This window comes from Marmota marmota, unplaced genomic scaffold (assembly GCF_001458135.2).
Source record: "Marmota marmota marmota unplaced genomic scaffold, marMar, whole genome shotgun sequence".
In the NCBI taxonomy this organism is placed as follows: domain Eukaryota; kingdom Metazoa; phylum Chordata; class Mammalia; order Rodentia; family Sciuridae; genus Marmota; species Marmota marmota.
The window spans coordinates 10,139,518-10,154,477 of NW_026000051.1; the positions used below are offsets into that span (position 1 = coordinate 10,139,518).

General features: G+C 37.6%; 1 protein-coding gene across 1 annotated transcript in view; it reads left to right on the top strand.

Moving 5' to 3' along the window:
• The window catches only part of LOC107152134 (complement C5-like), an 85,224-nt gene that overhangs the window by 26,536 nt on the left and 43,728 nt on the right, over positions 1–14,960 (top strand). The window contains exons 13-22 of the mRNA XM_015497664.2: positions 716–925; positions 1,040–1,189; positions 2,356–2,485; positions 4,425–4,487; positions 5,698–5,895; positions 7,631–7,721; positions 9,681–9,754; positions 10,690–10,829; positions 13,284–13,511; positions 14,718–14,778. Of these exons, the coding sequence (XP_015353150.1) occupies positions 716–925; positions 1,040–1,189; positions 2,356–2,485; positions 4,425–4,487; positions 5,698–5,895; positions 7,631–7,721; positions 9,681–9,754; positions 10,690–10,829; positions 13,284–13,511; positions 14,718–14,778 (1,345 nt within the window). The remainder of the gene's footprint in view (positions 1–715; positions 926–1,039; positions 1,190–2,355; positions 2,486–4,424; positions 4,488–5,697; positions 5,896–7,630; positions 7,722–9,680; positions 9,755–10,689; positions 10,830–13,283; positions 13,512–14,717; positions 14,779–14,960) is intronic.

Here is a 14,960-nt window from a genome sequence, read left to right on the forward strand (position 1 = left end):
GCAAAAAATGTCAAGCGCTTCCTGCAGTCATCAAAGACATAGAATGAATCGTTCCACAGGCCAGGTCAAGCAGGTGGTGAGGCTCTTTGAATAATTTTGAGGAAGAAATAGAAAAATAAATGAGGACCATACAAAAATATTGACTGATGAAGAACAGGGAAACAGCTTATGGATTACTATTCTAAAACCATGTAAGCAGTCCTTTTCTCCAAAGACACAATTTTTTAAAATGTTTTTTTATTGGTCAATTAAGGGGATTAAGAAAAAACTTAACTCTCCCATTTAGAATCATATCCATGCTTAAAAGCTGAATCCCCCCAAAAGATGCCCTGCACCTACTTGTCTTCTTCTTTTTTTTAAATCAATGAAACAAAAGAGGATTTACTGACAGTATGTGATTCGAACAGATTTGGTTTCAAATTTTAGCTCTTTAATTTCTAGATATGTCGTTTTCAATTAAAATCAGTATGACTTTTTATTTTTTATCTTTATTTTGTTTTTTTCAGTCTGACTTTGTAGTTTCTGAGCCTCAGATTCTCCAATGGGGGTACTATGCCTATCCCACTGCTGTACTATAAGAACTAAAGGAGCTAAATAAAGGTCAAAGTGCCTGGCACATAGTAGGAATATACATACTTTTTTTTTTCTCCAATTTCCATCCTGATGCACAGGTTTTGTTTTTATACTTATTTTCACCACTGCTATTCATTTTTAGATTTTATCCAGGGGCAAAATTGTACACTTTGGCACAAGAGAGAAGATTCTAGATTCAACTTATCAAAGTATAAACATCCCAGTGACTCAGAACATGGTTCCTTCCGCTCGACTTCTGGTCTATTACATCGTCACAGGAGAGCAGACTGCAGAATTAGTGTCCGATTCAGTCTGGTTAAATATTGAAGAGAAGTGTGACAATCAGCTCCAGGTGAGACCCAAATTATATATCACAACTAATTTTATTTTTAATAGAAGTTGTCAAAGCAGCTGCCTCTGAACAGTTCTGTCACACACAAATGTTCTTTTTCATTTGAACTTCTAGGTTCGTCTGTCTCCAGATGCTGATGCTTATTCTCCAGGCCAACCCGTGTCTCTTAACTTGGCAACTGAGTCAGAGTCATGGGTGGCAGTCACAGCAGTGGACAGTGCTGTGTATGGAGTCCAGGGAAGAGCCAGAAAGCCCATAGAAAGGGTTAAGTAATGCTGTTCTGGGGTCACTGTGGGAGGTGTGGCTCAGTGCAGACTTCAGCAGGGTGGCCACCAGGACAGGTTGGGGGAGAGTTTGGGCAACCCGGCCTGCTTCTCCACAAGGTCCTCAGCACAGTGGGTCTTAGGAAGGTCAACCACCCTCAGCAAATATCCAAAGCACAAGTCAGTGCTTTTTTGCTTTCCAAATACAGATCCAAGCACTTTAAAAAACACACGATTTGGGCTGGGAATGTGGCTCAAGCGGTAGCGCGCTCGCCTGGCATGCGTGCAGCCCGGGTTTGATCCTCAACACCACATACATAAACAAACAAACAAAAAAGATGTTGTGTCTGCCAAAAACTAAAAAATAAATATTAAAATTTCTCTCTCTCTCTCTCTCCTCTATCTCTCTCTCTCTCTCTTTAAAAACAAAACAAAACACGATCATGGTAGCAATTGTATTTATGGGGCAAAAGCGCCCTCAACTCAGAGAGCTGGAGGATTTGGGGCAGCATGTGGTGGTGGGGACAGAAGCAGCACAAGAGAAGCCCGGACACAAAATCTTTGGGTTGGTTTATTTAACTCAATAAATCTGTGGCGCAGAAGAATTTGACAATGACTCAATTCCCTAAGTTCCCGTTTATTTCCACTACACTCAGCTATTATTGTCTTGGCTTGGGTTTGCTTGAACAAGGGAAGAACAAATTAAGAAACTGGAAAGTTAAACTATTCACAGTGAAGAGGACATTTGAAGTCAAAATTCAAACTGAAATAAGACCCCAGATCAGTCCTTCTCCACTAGAGCCTTCTCTTGGAAACATAAGAGGGCATGTTCTTTTTCTATTTAGCAACTAAAAATTAGTTTAATGACTCACCCCTTTGTGCTTTCACCTATTCATTCATTTGTTTTACACATTGATTGCAACATATATTTTATGTACAAAACACTCTGGGTCAATTTCTAAGAATTTTCAGTCTTGGATGAATTTTGAATAGGTATGTATTTATAAATATAAAATCACAAACTAAAGGAATAGAGATAGGAGATTTGGTCCTGGTCCTTGGAAAAACCTGTGCCCTGTGCATCTCACAGGTTGTGCTAACCACTCAATGGCCAGTACCTTTGGTTCTTCACACTGAAGAAGCTCATCCTTTTGCCTTTCTGGACAGGCGTTCCAAGCTCTAGAGAAGAGTGACCTGGGCTGTGGGGCCGGTGGTGGCCGAGACAATGCAGATGTGTTTCATTTGGCTGGACTCACCTTCCTCACCAATGCGAATGCAGAGGACTCCCAAGACTATGGTAAAGCCTACGTTTATCACTGAGATTGACTTTGGTCATTTGCTTCCCAACTCTCCTTTTTGTCCCTTTTCCAGAATATTCCCCACAATGATCTTAGAATGCTGTGACTACATAACTCCCCTGTATAAGGTGTTCCAGCGGCCTTCAAGATAAAGAACAAGTTCGTTAGCATAGTACTCAACGCCTTCTGTGATCTTCTCCAGGGTCTTCCAACAATTTCTCATCCTGCTGTTCCTGCCTGTCTACACAGCACCAGGTGTAGCTCTGATCTGCTGCTGTGCTCTTCATACCTTTGGGCCTTTACTCATGGGGACTGCTTTCCCCTTTATTAGCCTGGAGAAGCAAGTAGAAGAATCCTCTCCTCTGGGGGGGCCTCTTCCCCACACAGAATTGATCACTCCCTTCTGCTTTAATAGGAGGGTCTTGTAGGACCAGGTCTACTTATAACATGACAGCACTGGGTCATTCATATCCTCACACTCAGTTATAGTCCTGTCTCACCCACAGCCATGTGGGCTCTTCACGGGCAGTGACCACATCTTAATCACTGTTCTGTGGTTTTAAAATTGTTCATAATTATACTTGATAACTGTGGTATTCATGTTTGTATTTGTAATAACATAGCTTGAAGAGCAAATAAGAAAAATCTTTACCTTGAAGCTGGAGATCACTTTGGGTAGTATGGCCATTTCGACAATATCAGTTCTGCTAGTCCAAGAATATGGGTGAACGTTCCATCCTCTGATGTCTTCTTTAATTTCTTTCTTTAGTGTTCTATAATTTCATGATAAATATCTTTCAGTTAGATTTATTCAGAGTGTTTTGTTTTTGTTTTTTGGTGGGGTGTTTTATTTTGTTTTGTTTTTAATATTTTTAGTTGTAGATGGACACAATACCTTTATTTTGTCTAGTTATCATTATTTTTTTAATGTGGTGCTAGGGATCGAACCCAGTGCCTCATGCATGTGAGGCAAGCACTCTCCCTCTGAGCCACAACCCCAGCCTTTGTTTTGTTTTTTTGAGGCTATTGTGAATGAAATTGTTTTCCTGATTTTTGTTTCATCAGTTTCAATATCAGTGCATAGAAAAACTATTGATTTTTATGTTGATTTTGTATCCTGCTTTGCTAAATGTATTTGTCAGCTGTAGAAGTCTTCTGGTGGAGTTTTTTGGGTCTTCTAAGAATCATATCATCTGCAAACAAATAATTCAACTTCTTTTCTATTTCCATCCCTCATTTCCTTCTCTTGTCTGGTTGCTCAAGTTACAGTTTCAAGTACATTGTTGAATAGGATTGATAGGAATGTCTTGATCCTGATTTTCAGTTTTTCCCCTTTGAGAATGATGTTGGCTTTGGTTTTGTCATTTATAGCCTTTATGATGGTTGAAGTAACTTCCTTCTATTCCTAATTTCTTCACTGTTTTTAACATGATTGGGTTCTGGATTTTTTTTTTATCTGTTGAGATGGCTTTTCTGTATCTGTTGAGATGATGTTTGTCCTTAATTCTATTTATGTGGTGAAGTACTTTTATTGATTTGTGTATGTTGAACCAACCTTGGATCCCTAGAGTGAAACCAGCTGCATCATGATGTACCATCTTCTTAATGTATTTTTGAATGAGAATGGCTAATATCTTATTTAGGATTTGCTCACTCTAAATGCTTTGGTAGTTCTCAATAACCAGTGGGTCCATAAGTTTTTAGATTCAAGACCAAATTCAGATAAAACAAACTATATGACACCATGCCATGATCTCCACTGTGATAAATAAGTCACATTATGATGTGTAACGCACAGTGCCCAATCCAGAGTAAGCAAGAAGTAATACAATCTGTTAAATGAACGAGCTGTGAATGTTTTAAGTACATAGGCCCATGCAATATTTCTTTTAGCTTTTAGCTTTTATTCCCTCTTTCTTTTATTTTTTAATTACACAGATAAACCTTGTAAAGAAATTCTCAGGCCAAGAAGAGATCTGCAACAGAAAATAAAGGAACAAGGTACTCTAAGAGTTTATGTGATTATAGAAAGTTCATGATCATATCATCCAAAAACTGGAGAAAATGAAATATTATGTAATTTCCCTTAACTCAAATAGAATGGGTGAAAAGAAAGATTTGGATGTCTAACTTGCCTCCCTCAGAAAGATTAATCCAAATACATCCAGTAGTCCATTTGCCATAGCCCTAATATGAAAATAAGTCTTCATTACTTTTATCTCTAAAATCTACAATATGAGCTTTGATTTGTCACAAATATTTCCTCACTGACAAATCATACTCTTCCATTTTATTCAGAAAAATATCCATGATTTGATTAACTCTGGGGCATACGTAGACATCTGTTTCTTTGCTGAATCTATCCAATTATCTGGTCAAGCCTCTTACTTCACAGACCAAGAAATTGAGGCACCAAAGACTCAATGTATATTAATTTTTTTTATCCTTCCACATTTTTTATTTGTGCATTATAGTTGTACATAATGGTGGAATTTGTTGTTATCACATATTTGTAAATACATACAAAATAACAACATAATTTGGCCAATATCACTTCCTACCACTTTCCCCTTCTTCTCAATATATAGCTAATAGCTAAGAATTTTGGATTATTCTTTGGAAAATAATTCTAATGGGAATTAATTTAAATTGTTATATGACAGTTGTTCATTTTATAGTACAAAAGAATATCAATCTGAGAGTCCAGAGCCTGAGTTCAGCTAGTGATCATGTTTATAGTAACTTTCAAATGAGCTACTATAATTCTAACCTTCATTCTGTGTTCTAATGATATGAAAAGAGAGAGGTTGATTAATCTGAGCCCTTACAATGAAGGATGATGCCACTGGTGAAGGTCTGCAGATAATGTCATATAAGAAATGTTTCAAAAAGTAGGATATTTAGCTTATATAAGGAAATTCCTGTATAATAATGATAGCCATCTTCAAATATTTAAAGGCCTTCTTGGATGCTTAACTTATTATACTCAAAGTATGCTGAACCCTAAGTGCCATTTTCAAAAGTTAGTACTTAGCTTAGTTGCAGAAAGCCCTTCAACCATTTAGTATGAATTGAGATGGACCACCTAGGACAGGCTGGTCAGTCAACTAGGTATGGCTATTGTGGGTAAGGGGGCATTTGGTAGTAGAAATCAAATGAGAGATGCTAGGACTCAGTCTGGTCAAAGGCATTTGTATTATTATTCTTTTAGCTGATAAATACAAACATCCCGTGCCAAAGAAGTGTTGCTATGATGGAGCCCGTCGTAATGATGATGAAACCTGTGAGCAGCGGGTCGCACGGATTACCATAGGCCCATTCTGTATCAGAGCTTTCAATGAATGTTGTATCATTGCAAAGCAGTACCGAGATGCAGATCCTCATAAAAATATCCAGTTGGGAAGGCTAAGTGAGTATGACATTTTCTATCAGATTTCTGCCCAATGTGGAGAATTGTGTGTAATTTTATGCTGCTAAGAAAAGCAGTTTTCATGCTGTAGTTAAAAATAGAAACAACTTGTAAAGGCCCACAAAAAAAATACGCTGTCATTTTTGGGAATTTGAAGAGATATAGTACAGAGCAGAGCACACTAGTTGAGAACCAACACCTAGTGAAAACCTGAAACCAACTCAGTTTGTAAATATTAATGACTATTTATTCTCTGTTAGATAAACCCTCAGTTTGTAAATATTAATGACTATCTATCCTCTAAGCAAGACACTTGGACCAGATAGCTCCAATATACCTTTGAGTTCTATCATTCTGTAGTGCTGTGGTATTACAACCATTGAAAATTGTTTATAGTTACACTGACCAAATATATAGCAAGAGTGTTTTAAATCTAGCTTAAGGTTAATTGTACTTATAAAAGTTGAAATCGCATTTTAGTTTCAGCCATAATAAGTATTTTCAGAACTTATAAAACTCTTTTTAATGTTTTTAAGCTTTTAGGACTTTAATTTATATATCATCTTAAAGAAAATGAACAAAAGAGGCTGTGGCTCAGTGGTAGGGCGCTTGCCTAGCATGCATGAGGCACTGGGTTCAATCCTCAGCACCACATAAAAATAAAATAATAATAAAGTGAAGATGTTGTGCCCACCTAAACTAAAAAATAAATATTTATAAAAAGAGTGGGGGAAATTAAAAAAGAAAATGAACAAAAGCATATAGCCTTTAAGAAAACAAAGGAAAGCAAGTGGCAGATCCTTCTTTTACCCTGACTTTTGCTTACCTATGTATTTTAAACATTGCCCTTCTCAGAAATGGGTGCATTTCTACACAAATAAATGTTATGGCTATTTATGAAAACCATGTCATTAGATATATTTGGGTTGTTTTCAATTTTGGGTTTATTACGAGCAGCATCTTGATAAACAGTCTAGTACTCTTTTTTGGCTGCTTAGTTTTTCAGTTAAAATAATCTGGTTGGCCTCAGCTACCTGGAATTCCCTCTCTACGGCCCCTTCCTCTCTGGAGGCTCTACCTGTCCTTCTAGACAGCTGTGGAGCCTTGAGTCTTCAAAACCACTAGGCTCCGCATGGCCTCCTCTGCTGCCCTGCCTATAAACTGCCTCCAAGCAGTAAGCTGGGACGCTGTTAGGACTCTCTCCCCTCAGGATTTGTGGTCCTGTGCTGTTATGTCCTAAGGACTGAAAACTGTTGCTTTACATATTGTGTAGCATTTTCTGGATTTTTAAGCGAGGGGTAAATCCAGTACACCTTGGATAGAAGCAGAAGTTCTGACTATTTTTATTAAAGTAAATATAAATAAAATATTGAGTTAAGGCAGGGAATCACATAAAATTTGCCTATTTTCTAATATAGACACAATTATTAAGATTGTAGAAGTGAACATAATTTTATAGACTAACCAGTATCTTGCATAACTTCGGTCAAACTAAACATTTAACACTCTAAGGAAAAAAAATCATAAAGATGTTTTTCTACTTTGTCCTATCAGTGCTGTTAGTGGAGAAATCCTAGGCCTTTACAGTTCTGTTTTGAAATCACTAAGCAAAATGTTTTATTGGCCTTTTGGAAAACACCTAAGTAATAGATTAACAGCCGTATTTTAAAATTCATCTTCAAAGAGAATTTATATTGTTTTTCCATAACTGAATATGCTTTTCCCTACTCCCCAGATATAAAGACCCTGATACCAGTAAGCAAGCCAGTAATTCGGAGCTACTTCCCAGAAAGCTGGTTATGGGAAGTTCATTTTGTTCCCAAAAGGTATTCTACTTCTCTCATGTTCCTCTGGAAAAAAAAAAAGTGTGGAAAATGAAAATATTATGGCCAAAAATCTGGATGCTACTCATTCCCCATAGTTTGCTTTAGAGTTAAGATGATCCCACCATCTGGTCCAGTTTTGTTCTGTTTCACTTCATGATTTTTTGTTTGTTTGGTTTGGTTTTATAGTGTATTTTGCTGTGATAATTCCTTCCAGGGCATCATTAATTACTGGTAAAGAAGAGTACTCTTCCATTCTATTTCATTTTACGTTAGGATCCATTTACTACATGCAGTTGTGTGCTCTACACCATGTTAAGCAGCTATTTTTATCTTAATAATAACTGTACAATAAAATAAACATTAATAAACAAAAAGATTAGTTATTTTCTTGTTAAAGTCTTATTTGAACCGGGCATGGTGGCACATGCCTTTAATCCCATCAGGAGGATCGCAAATTCAAAGCCAGCCTCAGCAATTTAGTGAGGCCCTAAGCCACTCAGTGAGACCCTGTCTCTAAATAAAATACAAAAAAAAAAAAAAGGCTAGGGATATGGCTCAGTGGTTAAGTACCCCTGGGTTCAATTCCCAGTTCCCCCCCCCAAAAAAAGTCTTATTTGATACATCTTTTTGGGGGGGGGTATAGGATTGAACTCAAGGGCACTCAACCACTGAGCCACATCCTGAGTCCTATTTTGTATTTTATTTAGAGATAAGGTCTCACTGAGTCACTTAGGACCTCGCCATTGCTGAGGCTGGCTTTTGAACTCTCAATCCTCCTGTCTCAGCCTCCCAAGACACTGGGATTACAGATGTGCGCCACCACACCTGGCTTACTTGACACAGCTTAATGGGATGGATGCCTGCACTGTATCAGGCACTGAAAACAGTGATACATAATACTGGGTCTCCAGGCCTCAATTTTCCAGGTGGGCTCAAACCTCTGGCTTTCCCATGAGAAGTCAAGGGCCTGTATCCAGAGCTGGCAGTAGTTTCCTCATGGGTCTCCTTTTCCTCACATATGTGGTCTTCCTCCACACTCTTGGCCATTTCATCTGACATTGCTCAAGCTCACACTTCCAATACTGCCCCCCCACCCAACCAGTGATTGCATTAATTACCCTTTCCAATTAAGTCTGTTGCCTGAATCGAAGTATATAATGGTCTGTTTACTTCCTGTATTTCTCATTAAAATTTGAATACCTTAAGGGCCAAAAACTGAATTCAGATTATTTTTTATATCCTGGACTAAGATCCTACTTGTAGAGGTATAAAAATAAATGTGCTAAATAAATACATGCTGCCGGGGCTGGGGTTGTGGCTCAGTGGTAGAGCGCTTGCCTAGCATGCTTGAGGCACTGGGTTCGATCCCCAGCATCACATGAACAAATTAAATAAAGAAAATAAAGGTATAATAAGTATATAAATAAATACATGCTGCTCTGAACTCTCAGTATCCCTCGGTAGAGATATCACAGTGAAATACAATTTATTTCCTTAACAATTTCTTCCACTAGACAACAGAAAACAGAACTAAGAGGGACAAGTACTGTATGCTTGACTTGTACTTGACACTATGCCTGACTCAAAGTTGGTGCATAAGACCTGGAAATAAATATCCATGCTTAATCAGAAAGTTTTGGTTTTGTCAATTTGGGGTGAGCAGTGTTCAGTTGCATTACTTTGCTTCCCTATTTTAGAATATACAATAAACATAGTTTTTCTTTGCTTTATATGCTTTGAAATGCATCCTCGAATGCTCACTTTATAATGTCTAAAAACATGGAATAGAATGGAGAGCTGCTGAATGTATTTTTGTTGATGAGTTTTTCCCTAATAGTTGATTTGATTTTGTGTTATGATATTTTTTTCTTTCTTCTAAAGTAATAAAAAGCAAAAATGCCATTTAGTTGGGTTAATTAATGTTTGACTGCATTTGAACATCAACCATTTACCTTCCAGGAAACAGCTGAAGTTTGTGCTCCCTGATTCTCTAACTACCTGGGAAATTCAAGGTGTTGGCATTTCAAATAGTGGTAAGAAAGCTGAAGTTTGCTCATTGAAGGAGTGGTTCGATTAGCAAGATGTATCCTTGTTACTGTGTATTCAGTGTACCCAGGACTTAGGTAGTGTCATTAAAAAAATAATAATCTTCCTGTATTACCAGGAGACTTAGATATACCCACATCCTTGAGCTGATTGATCTCTCCTTTTGTGCTTCTATTAGCTATCATTTTATACATGCGGGTGTCACATCCCTATTTTCTTTCACTTTTCTCAGTGACTGGGAGCTTGAGTTAGGAATAAATACATGACTTCCCTCTTGGCCCAATGTCCCTTTGTGGCGACGACTTACTTTTATGAATAAATTCAGCACTGGCTTCATTTCTTTATTTACTGTTTTTCTTTTCACAAAGTCTTATTTTCCCACAATCAAAATTTTATGCCAATTATTGGAGCCAATCATAAATATCTAAAAGCCAATCATGAATGCTTATTAGTTAATAAGCCTTTTCATGCCTTAAATAGAATTAAACATTTGTTGAACAAATAAAGTTTTTTGTTAATAACTGTTACAATAAAGATCAGCCGGGCCTGATGGCACATGCCTGTAATCTCAGTCACTGGGGAGGCTGAGGCAGGAGGATAGCTAGTTCAAAGTCAGCCTCAGTAATTTAGGGAGGCCCTAAGCAACTCAGAAGACCCTGTCTCAAAATTAAAAATAAAAAAGGCTGGGGATGTGGTTCAGTGGTTAAGTGCCCCTGGATTCAATCCCTGGTATGCCCCCTGCCAAAAAAGAATAAAGATCAATGAGCAGAAAATTTAAGAACATGGATGATAAAACTGAAAAAACCACGATATAATATTCTTTTTACCTTGAAGTAAAGCCAACATGAGACATTTCAGTACTAACAAAGCAGGATGGGAGTTCTCTGATGTGCCCCTGCTGTGCTTTTCCTTTGCGCTGAAGGTATATGTGTTGCTGATATCCTCAAGGCAACGGTGTTCAAAGACATCTTCCTGGAAATGAACATCCCGTATTCTGTTGTGCGAGGGGAGCAGATCCAACTGAAGGGAACTGTTTACAACTACAGGACTTCTGGCATGATGGTGAGTAGGTATTCGTGGTGTGGAAGAAGAAACGGGGTTCTGAGAATGTCCTTGGTGTGATTATCATACACACAAAAACAGAAATTCAGCTCAGTTCAGCAGTATAACCACGCACTTATAAGGAGTGTGGTACCAGAATGTGCAGCTTGGTACAAGAAGGGGTACAGGAGGGAGGAAGGGTTGAGATGAGTGTTCATGCAACTCCAGAACAAGGTGCCCAAGGCAGTTGGTGTGCTGTGGAGGTTCAGGGAAGGGTGAGTTCATATTTAGTTCATTTCACACCTTTGAGTTCCTTGATCTCCTTGACACTAGCTCCTCTTTCCTTGCGACCGTTTTAGCTGTTCAAATTCATCTTCACTTTGGGGAACTTGTCACCCTCCCTAGCATCTTGATTTCAAACATCTCACCCTTGAGTCGTAGCCTCCTTCCTGTCCTTCTGACTGGCTACCCACAGCAGGGTTCTGCAGCACCAGCAACACCTCCAGTCCACAACTTGATCACTTGTTAATTAGCCATTGGCCCTCTGCCATTGTTTCTTTAGTCCTTGTACAGGTTACAGTTCACGAGCCATCATTATAACCACTGATTAAAATGATGGTGACTCCCTTGAGCCTGTCACTCCAGGGTACAATCCATGAAGGTCCAACCCTGAGGGGATTCACCACTTGTCTCCCCTTTGCCAGCACACCTCAAAAAAAAAAGTGTACAGAGGCTGGCTGGTTTCCCTTGAAAATCACACAATCACAAAACTTCCTATGGAAATCTAATGCCGTCCAAAAATCTATCTGCCTATTTTTTACATCTCCAATTTTATTCTCAGAGTTGACTATTTCAGTAGCTCCACCCAAGTTTGGTTTATTCACCCTCTAAAGTTTTGAAGACTTATGTATTCCATTGACACATTTTAAGTTGTCATATAAAATTTTTCATTATGAGTTATAATGCCAATCTATTGCTTTTGAAATATTTAAATATATATTTTTAAATAAGACTGTATATCACATTTGAATAGATATATAATGTAATCTAAATAACATAGTAAACCATTTTTTAAAAATTTGAATAAGTTCTTAACAGATTATATGTCATTCCTTTTTCTTTATGAACTCATTTTTATTCTACTGTCCTATATTTATGCTTGAATTTTTCCATTCTATTGATTATCCTATCATACTCTGATGCGGTAAAGATATGACACATGTAAAAAATGAAGTATTTTTAAATTCCATGGTTATAACACTAGATGGCAAAGAATTATGGATTTAGTTACCATTATAAATATCATTAGTACACGACTGATAAAATAACATGACATTATGTATTTCTAAAGTCATTAAACAATTGGTTCAGCAACTGGATAAATAATATTTATTGCTAAAAATGAAAGTAAGCTCAACATTATATCTTTTCATTTTTCATCCATTCTATCTGCTCTGGTTAAGAGTGGGGAATCAGGGGCTTCAGGTGACCCTGAGGTTTTTTCAGCTCCTAACCCACCAACTCAGGTTGTCACTGTGTCATGAGGGGGTAAGAAGGAGAAGGAACTTTACATTTTTGAGAAATTCCTCAAAATTAGTTGTTAAATGTTGATGCTTTCTTTTGTTTTATCTTGATTTACTCTCAATTTTATGGATTGAATCTTTTAGGTATAGTTCTTGATTTTATCATTTCACCAGGTTTTGGAGGGAAGGTGAAAAATATTCACTATTTGAGCCAGAAGTCCGTGAGTCCTATTACTAACCCATAATAAATATGAGGAAATGGAAGATTAGAGAAGTCATGCAATCTGTCCCATGTCACCGTTAATAAGAAAGCCAAGGTTTGAATCTAGGTATTTTTAGAGCTAGAGTTTAGTTGTAAAACTGGGTACAAGTGGGAAGTTAATAAAAAAGAAGTTGGGGACATATTGGGCAGGACTGTGCATGGACCAAGATATGTAGTTTTCAACCTTTCATCAAATCATCATTTAGTGAATATTGGGGGTTGGGCTAAAAGATACAAAGAGGAGTAAGACGTGGAGTACCTGAGCCCGAGGCTCCCGCTGTTCTAAACACAAACACACAGAGAGACAACGTAATGCTCTCAGAACAGCATGGAGAACGACTGTAGCTTTGTACCTCACTTAGGAGGTGGTGGCCTAAGAAAGGCCAGGCATCTCCGAGCCAGGGCCGAGTTTTCTAGACATCCTTTCCCATCACTCAGCTCCACAGCAGCTTGTGTGTATGTTAGGAAATCAGAAGCAAGCTTTCTCCCATGCTGAGAACCTAAGGGGTCACCCTAACATCACTAAAGCCTCAGGGAAAAGCTTGTCTAATCAAATGAAATTCAGGGTAAATGTTCCCAGAGATAAAGTTTTTTTTTTTTTTTCATAAAATGTATGACTCAAGTGATAACTCAGTGTTGATATGATTGATTGATTTGATTGATATGATTTTTTCACTGATAATATTTCAGTTTTGTGTTAAAATGTCAGCTGAGGAGGGAATCTGTACCTCAGGAAGCCCAACCATTGACCCCCAGGGGACAAAGTCCTCCAAATGTGTGCGCCAGAGAGTAGAGGGCTCCTCCAGTCACTTGGTGACCTTCAGCCTGCTCCCCCTGGAAATCGGCCTCCACCATATCAACTTTTCCCTGGAGACAGCGCTTGGAAAAGAAATTTTAGTAAAAACATTGCGAGTGGTGGTAAGAAAAGCATTCTTTTTAAACATACCTTTTTCTGAAAAAAAAAAAGTTATCAATCACGTATGCTTAAATGATTCAGGTGAGCAGAGGAAAGAAGGAGAAAAACAATAATGTAAATGTCACAAAATATTAACAGTTGAGGAATCTGAATGGAGGTCATTCTGATTTTTTTTGTACTATTCTTGCAACTTTTCTGTGTGTTTGAAATCATGTTTAGATTTTTTAAATAAAACAACAGCACTTTTTATTGAAGAAAATATGAATACTGAAAAAAACCACAGAAAGAAAAAAAGTCACCAATAATCCCCACACCCAGAGATTCACTATTTTAACAAATTGGTATGTGTCTTCCAGGGTTTCCCCAGACAAATTCAGAAACTGCATCTTGAAATGTACATGTCGATATCATGCTAGGTTCTGAAGTTAAAGCAAAAAAATTAACATGTGACCCTTGCCTTTAAAGAACTTAACTCTCCAATTTATGAGTGAGTGAGCAAGCCAAAAAGGGAAGAAAATAATCATTTATTAAATACCATTAATCCCATAGTCTGTTAAATGTTTCCATGTTAATATTAAGACTCTCTTATACAATTCGTATTTGTCAATTTAGAACAACGTTAATTTAAACTAAGGTCAGATTCTTGGCAAAGTTCACATTGCTAGTTACTGATAGGTCTCCCTAGGTTTTCATTCTCCAAGCTCTGCTTTCAGTTGTGGAATTCCCTTCTGCGAACCTGGATTGAGTTGTTCTGTGCAAGGCCCATTCCTGTGCATCCTTGCCTCGTAGTTTCATGCACAGATTCTGGAGCAAGCTGCTTGGCTTTGACTCTTGGCTCCCCACTTCCAGCAGTGTGACATTGGATATGTTATTCAATCTCTACATGTGTCAATTGTCTCATTTGTCAAATGGGAGTAATTATAGCACCTTCCTCATGGAGTTTTTTAGAGGTTAAAGAGTTAATAAATAGTTGATAAATACAAAGCACTTAGACAAGTTACCCAGCCTATCACAACTTCCATTTAAGGGCTTGCTCTGATCATTATACAAATAGCCATGTAAGCATGCAAGTATTTATACATAGTTTGCTTTTTCAAGAAAAGAAGATTTTTTAAATTGGGAAAGTAGACCAAAAAAGTTGATTCAAGGAATTCAGGTCATGTAAATTTAATTATATTCTTAACTGATGTTTTCTGCCTTTACTTTAGCCAGAAGGAGTCAAAAGAGAGAGTTATGCTGGTGTTACTCTGGACCCTCAGGGAATTTATGGTAGGAAAATGATTTTGTATTTTATGTGTTGTCTTTTTGCTCTAGAAATTGAAGTGCACATGTAACTTAAAATGCTACGTTTCAAAATGTTAAATGTGTAGAATCAGAAATGTCTGCTTCCTAAATCACCGACTTTATTGATAACATTTTTCATGCTATAAACTGTAGGATTGAGACCAAAG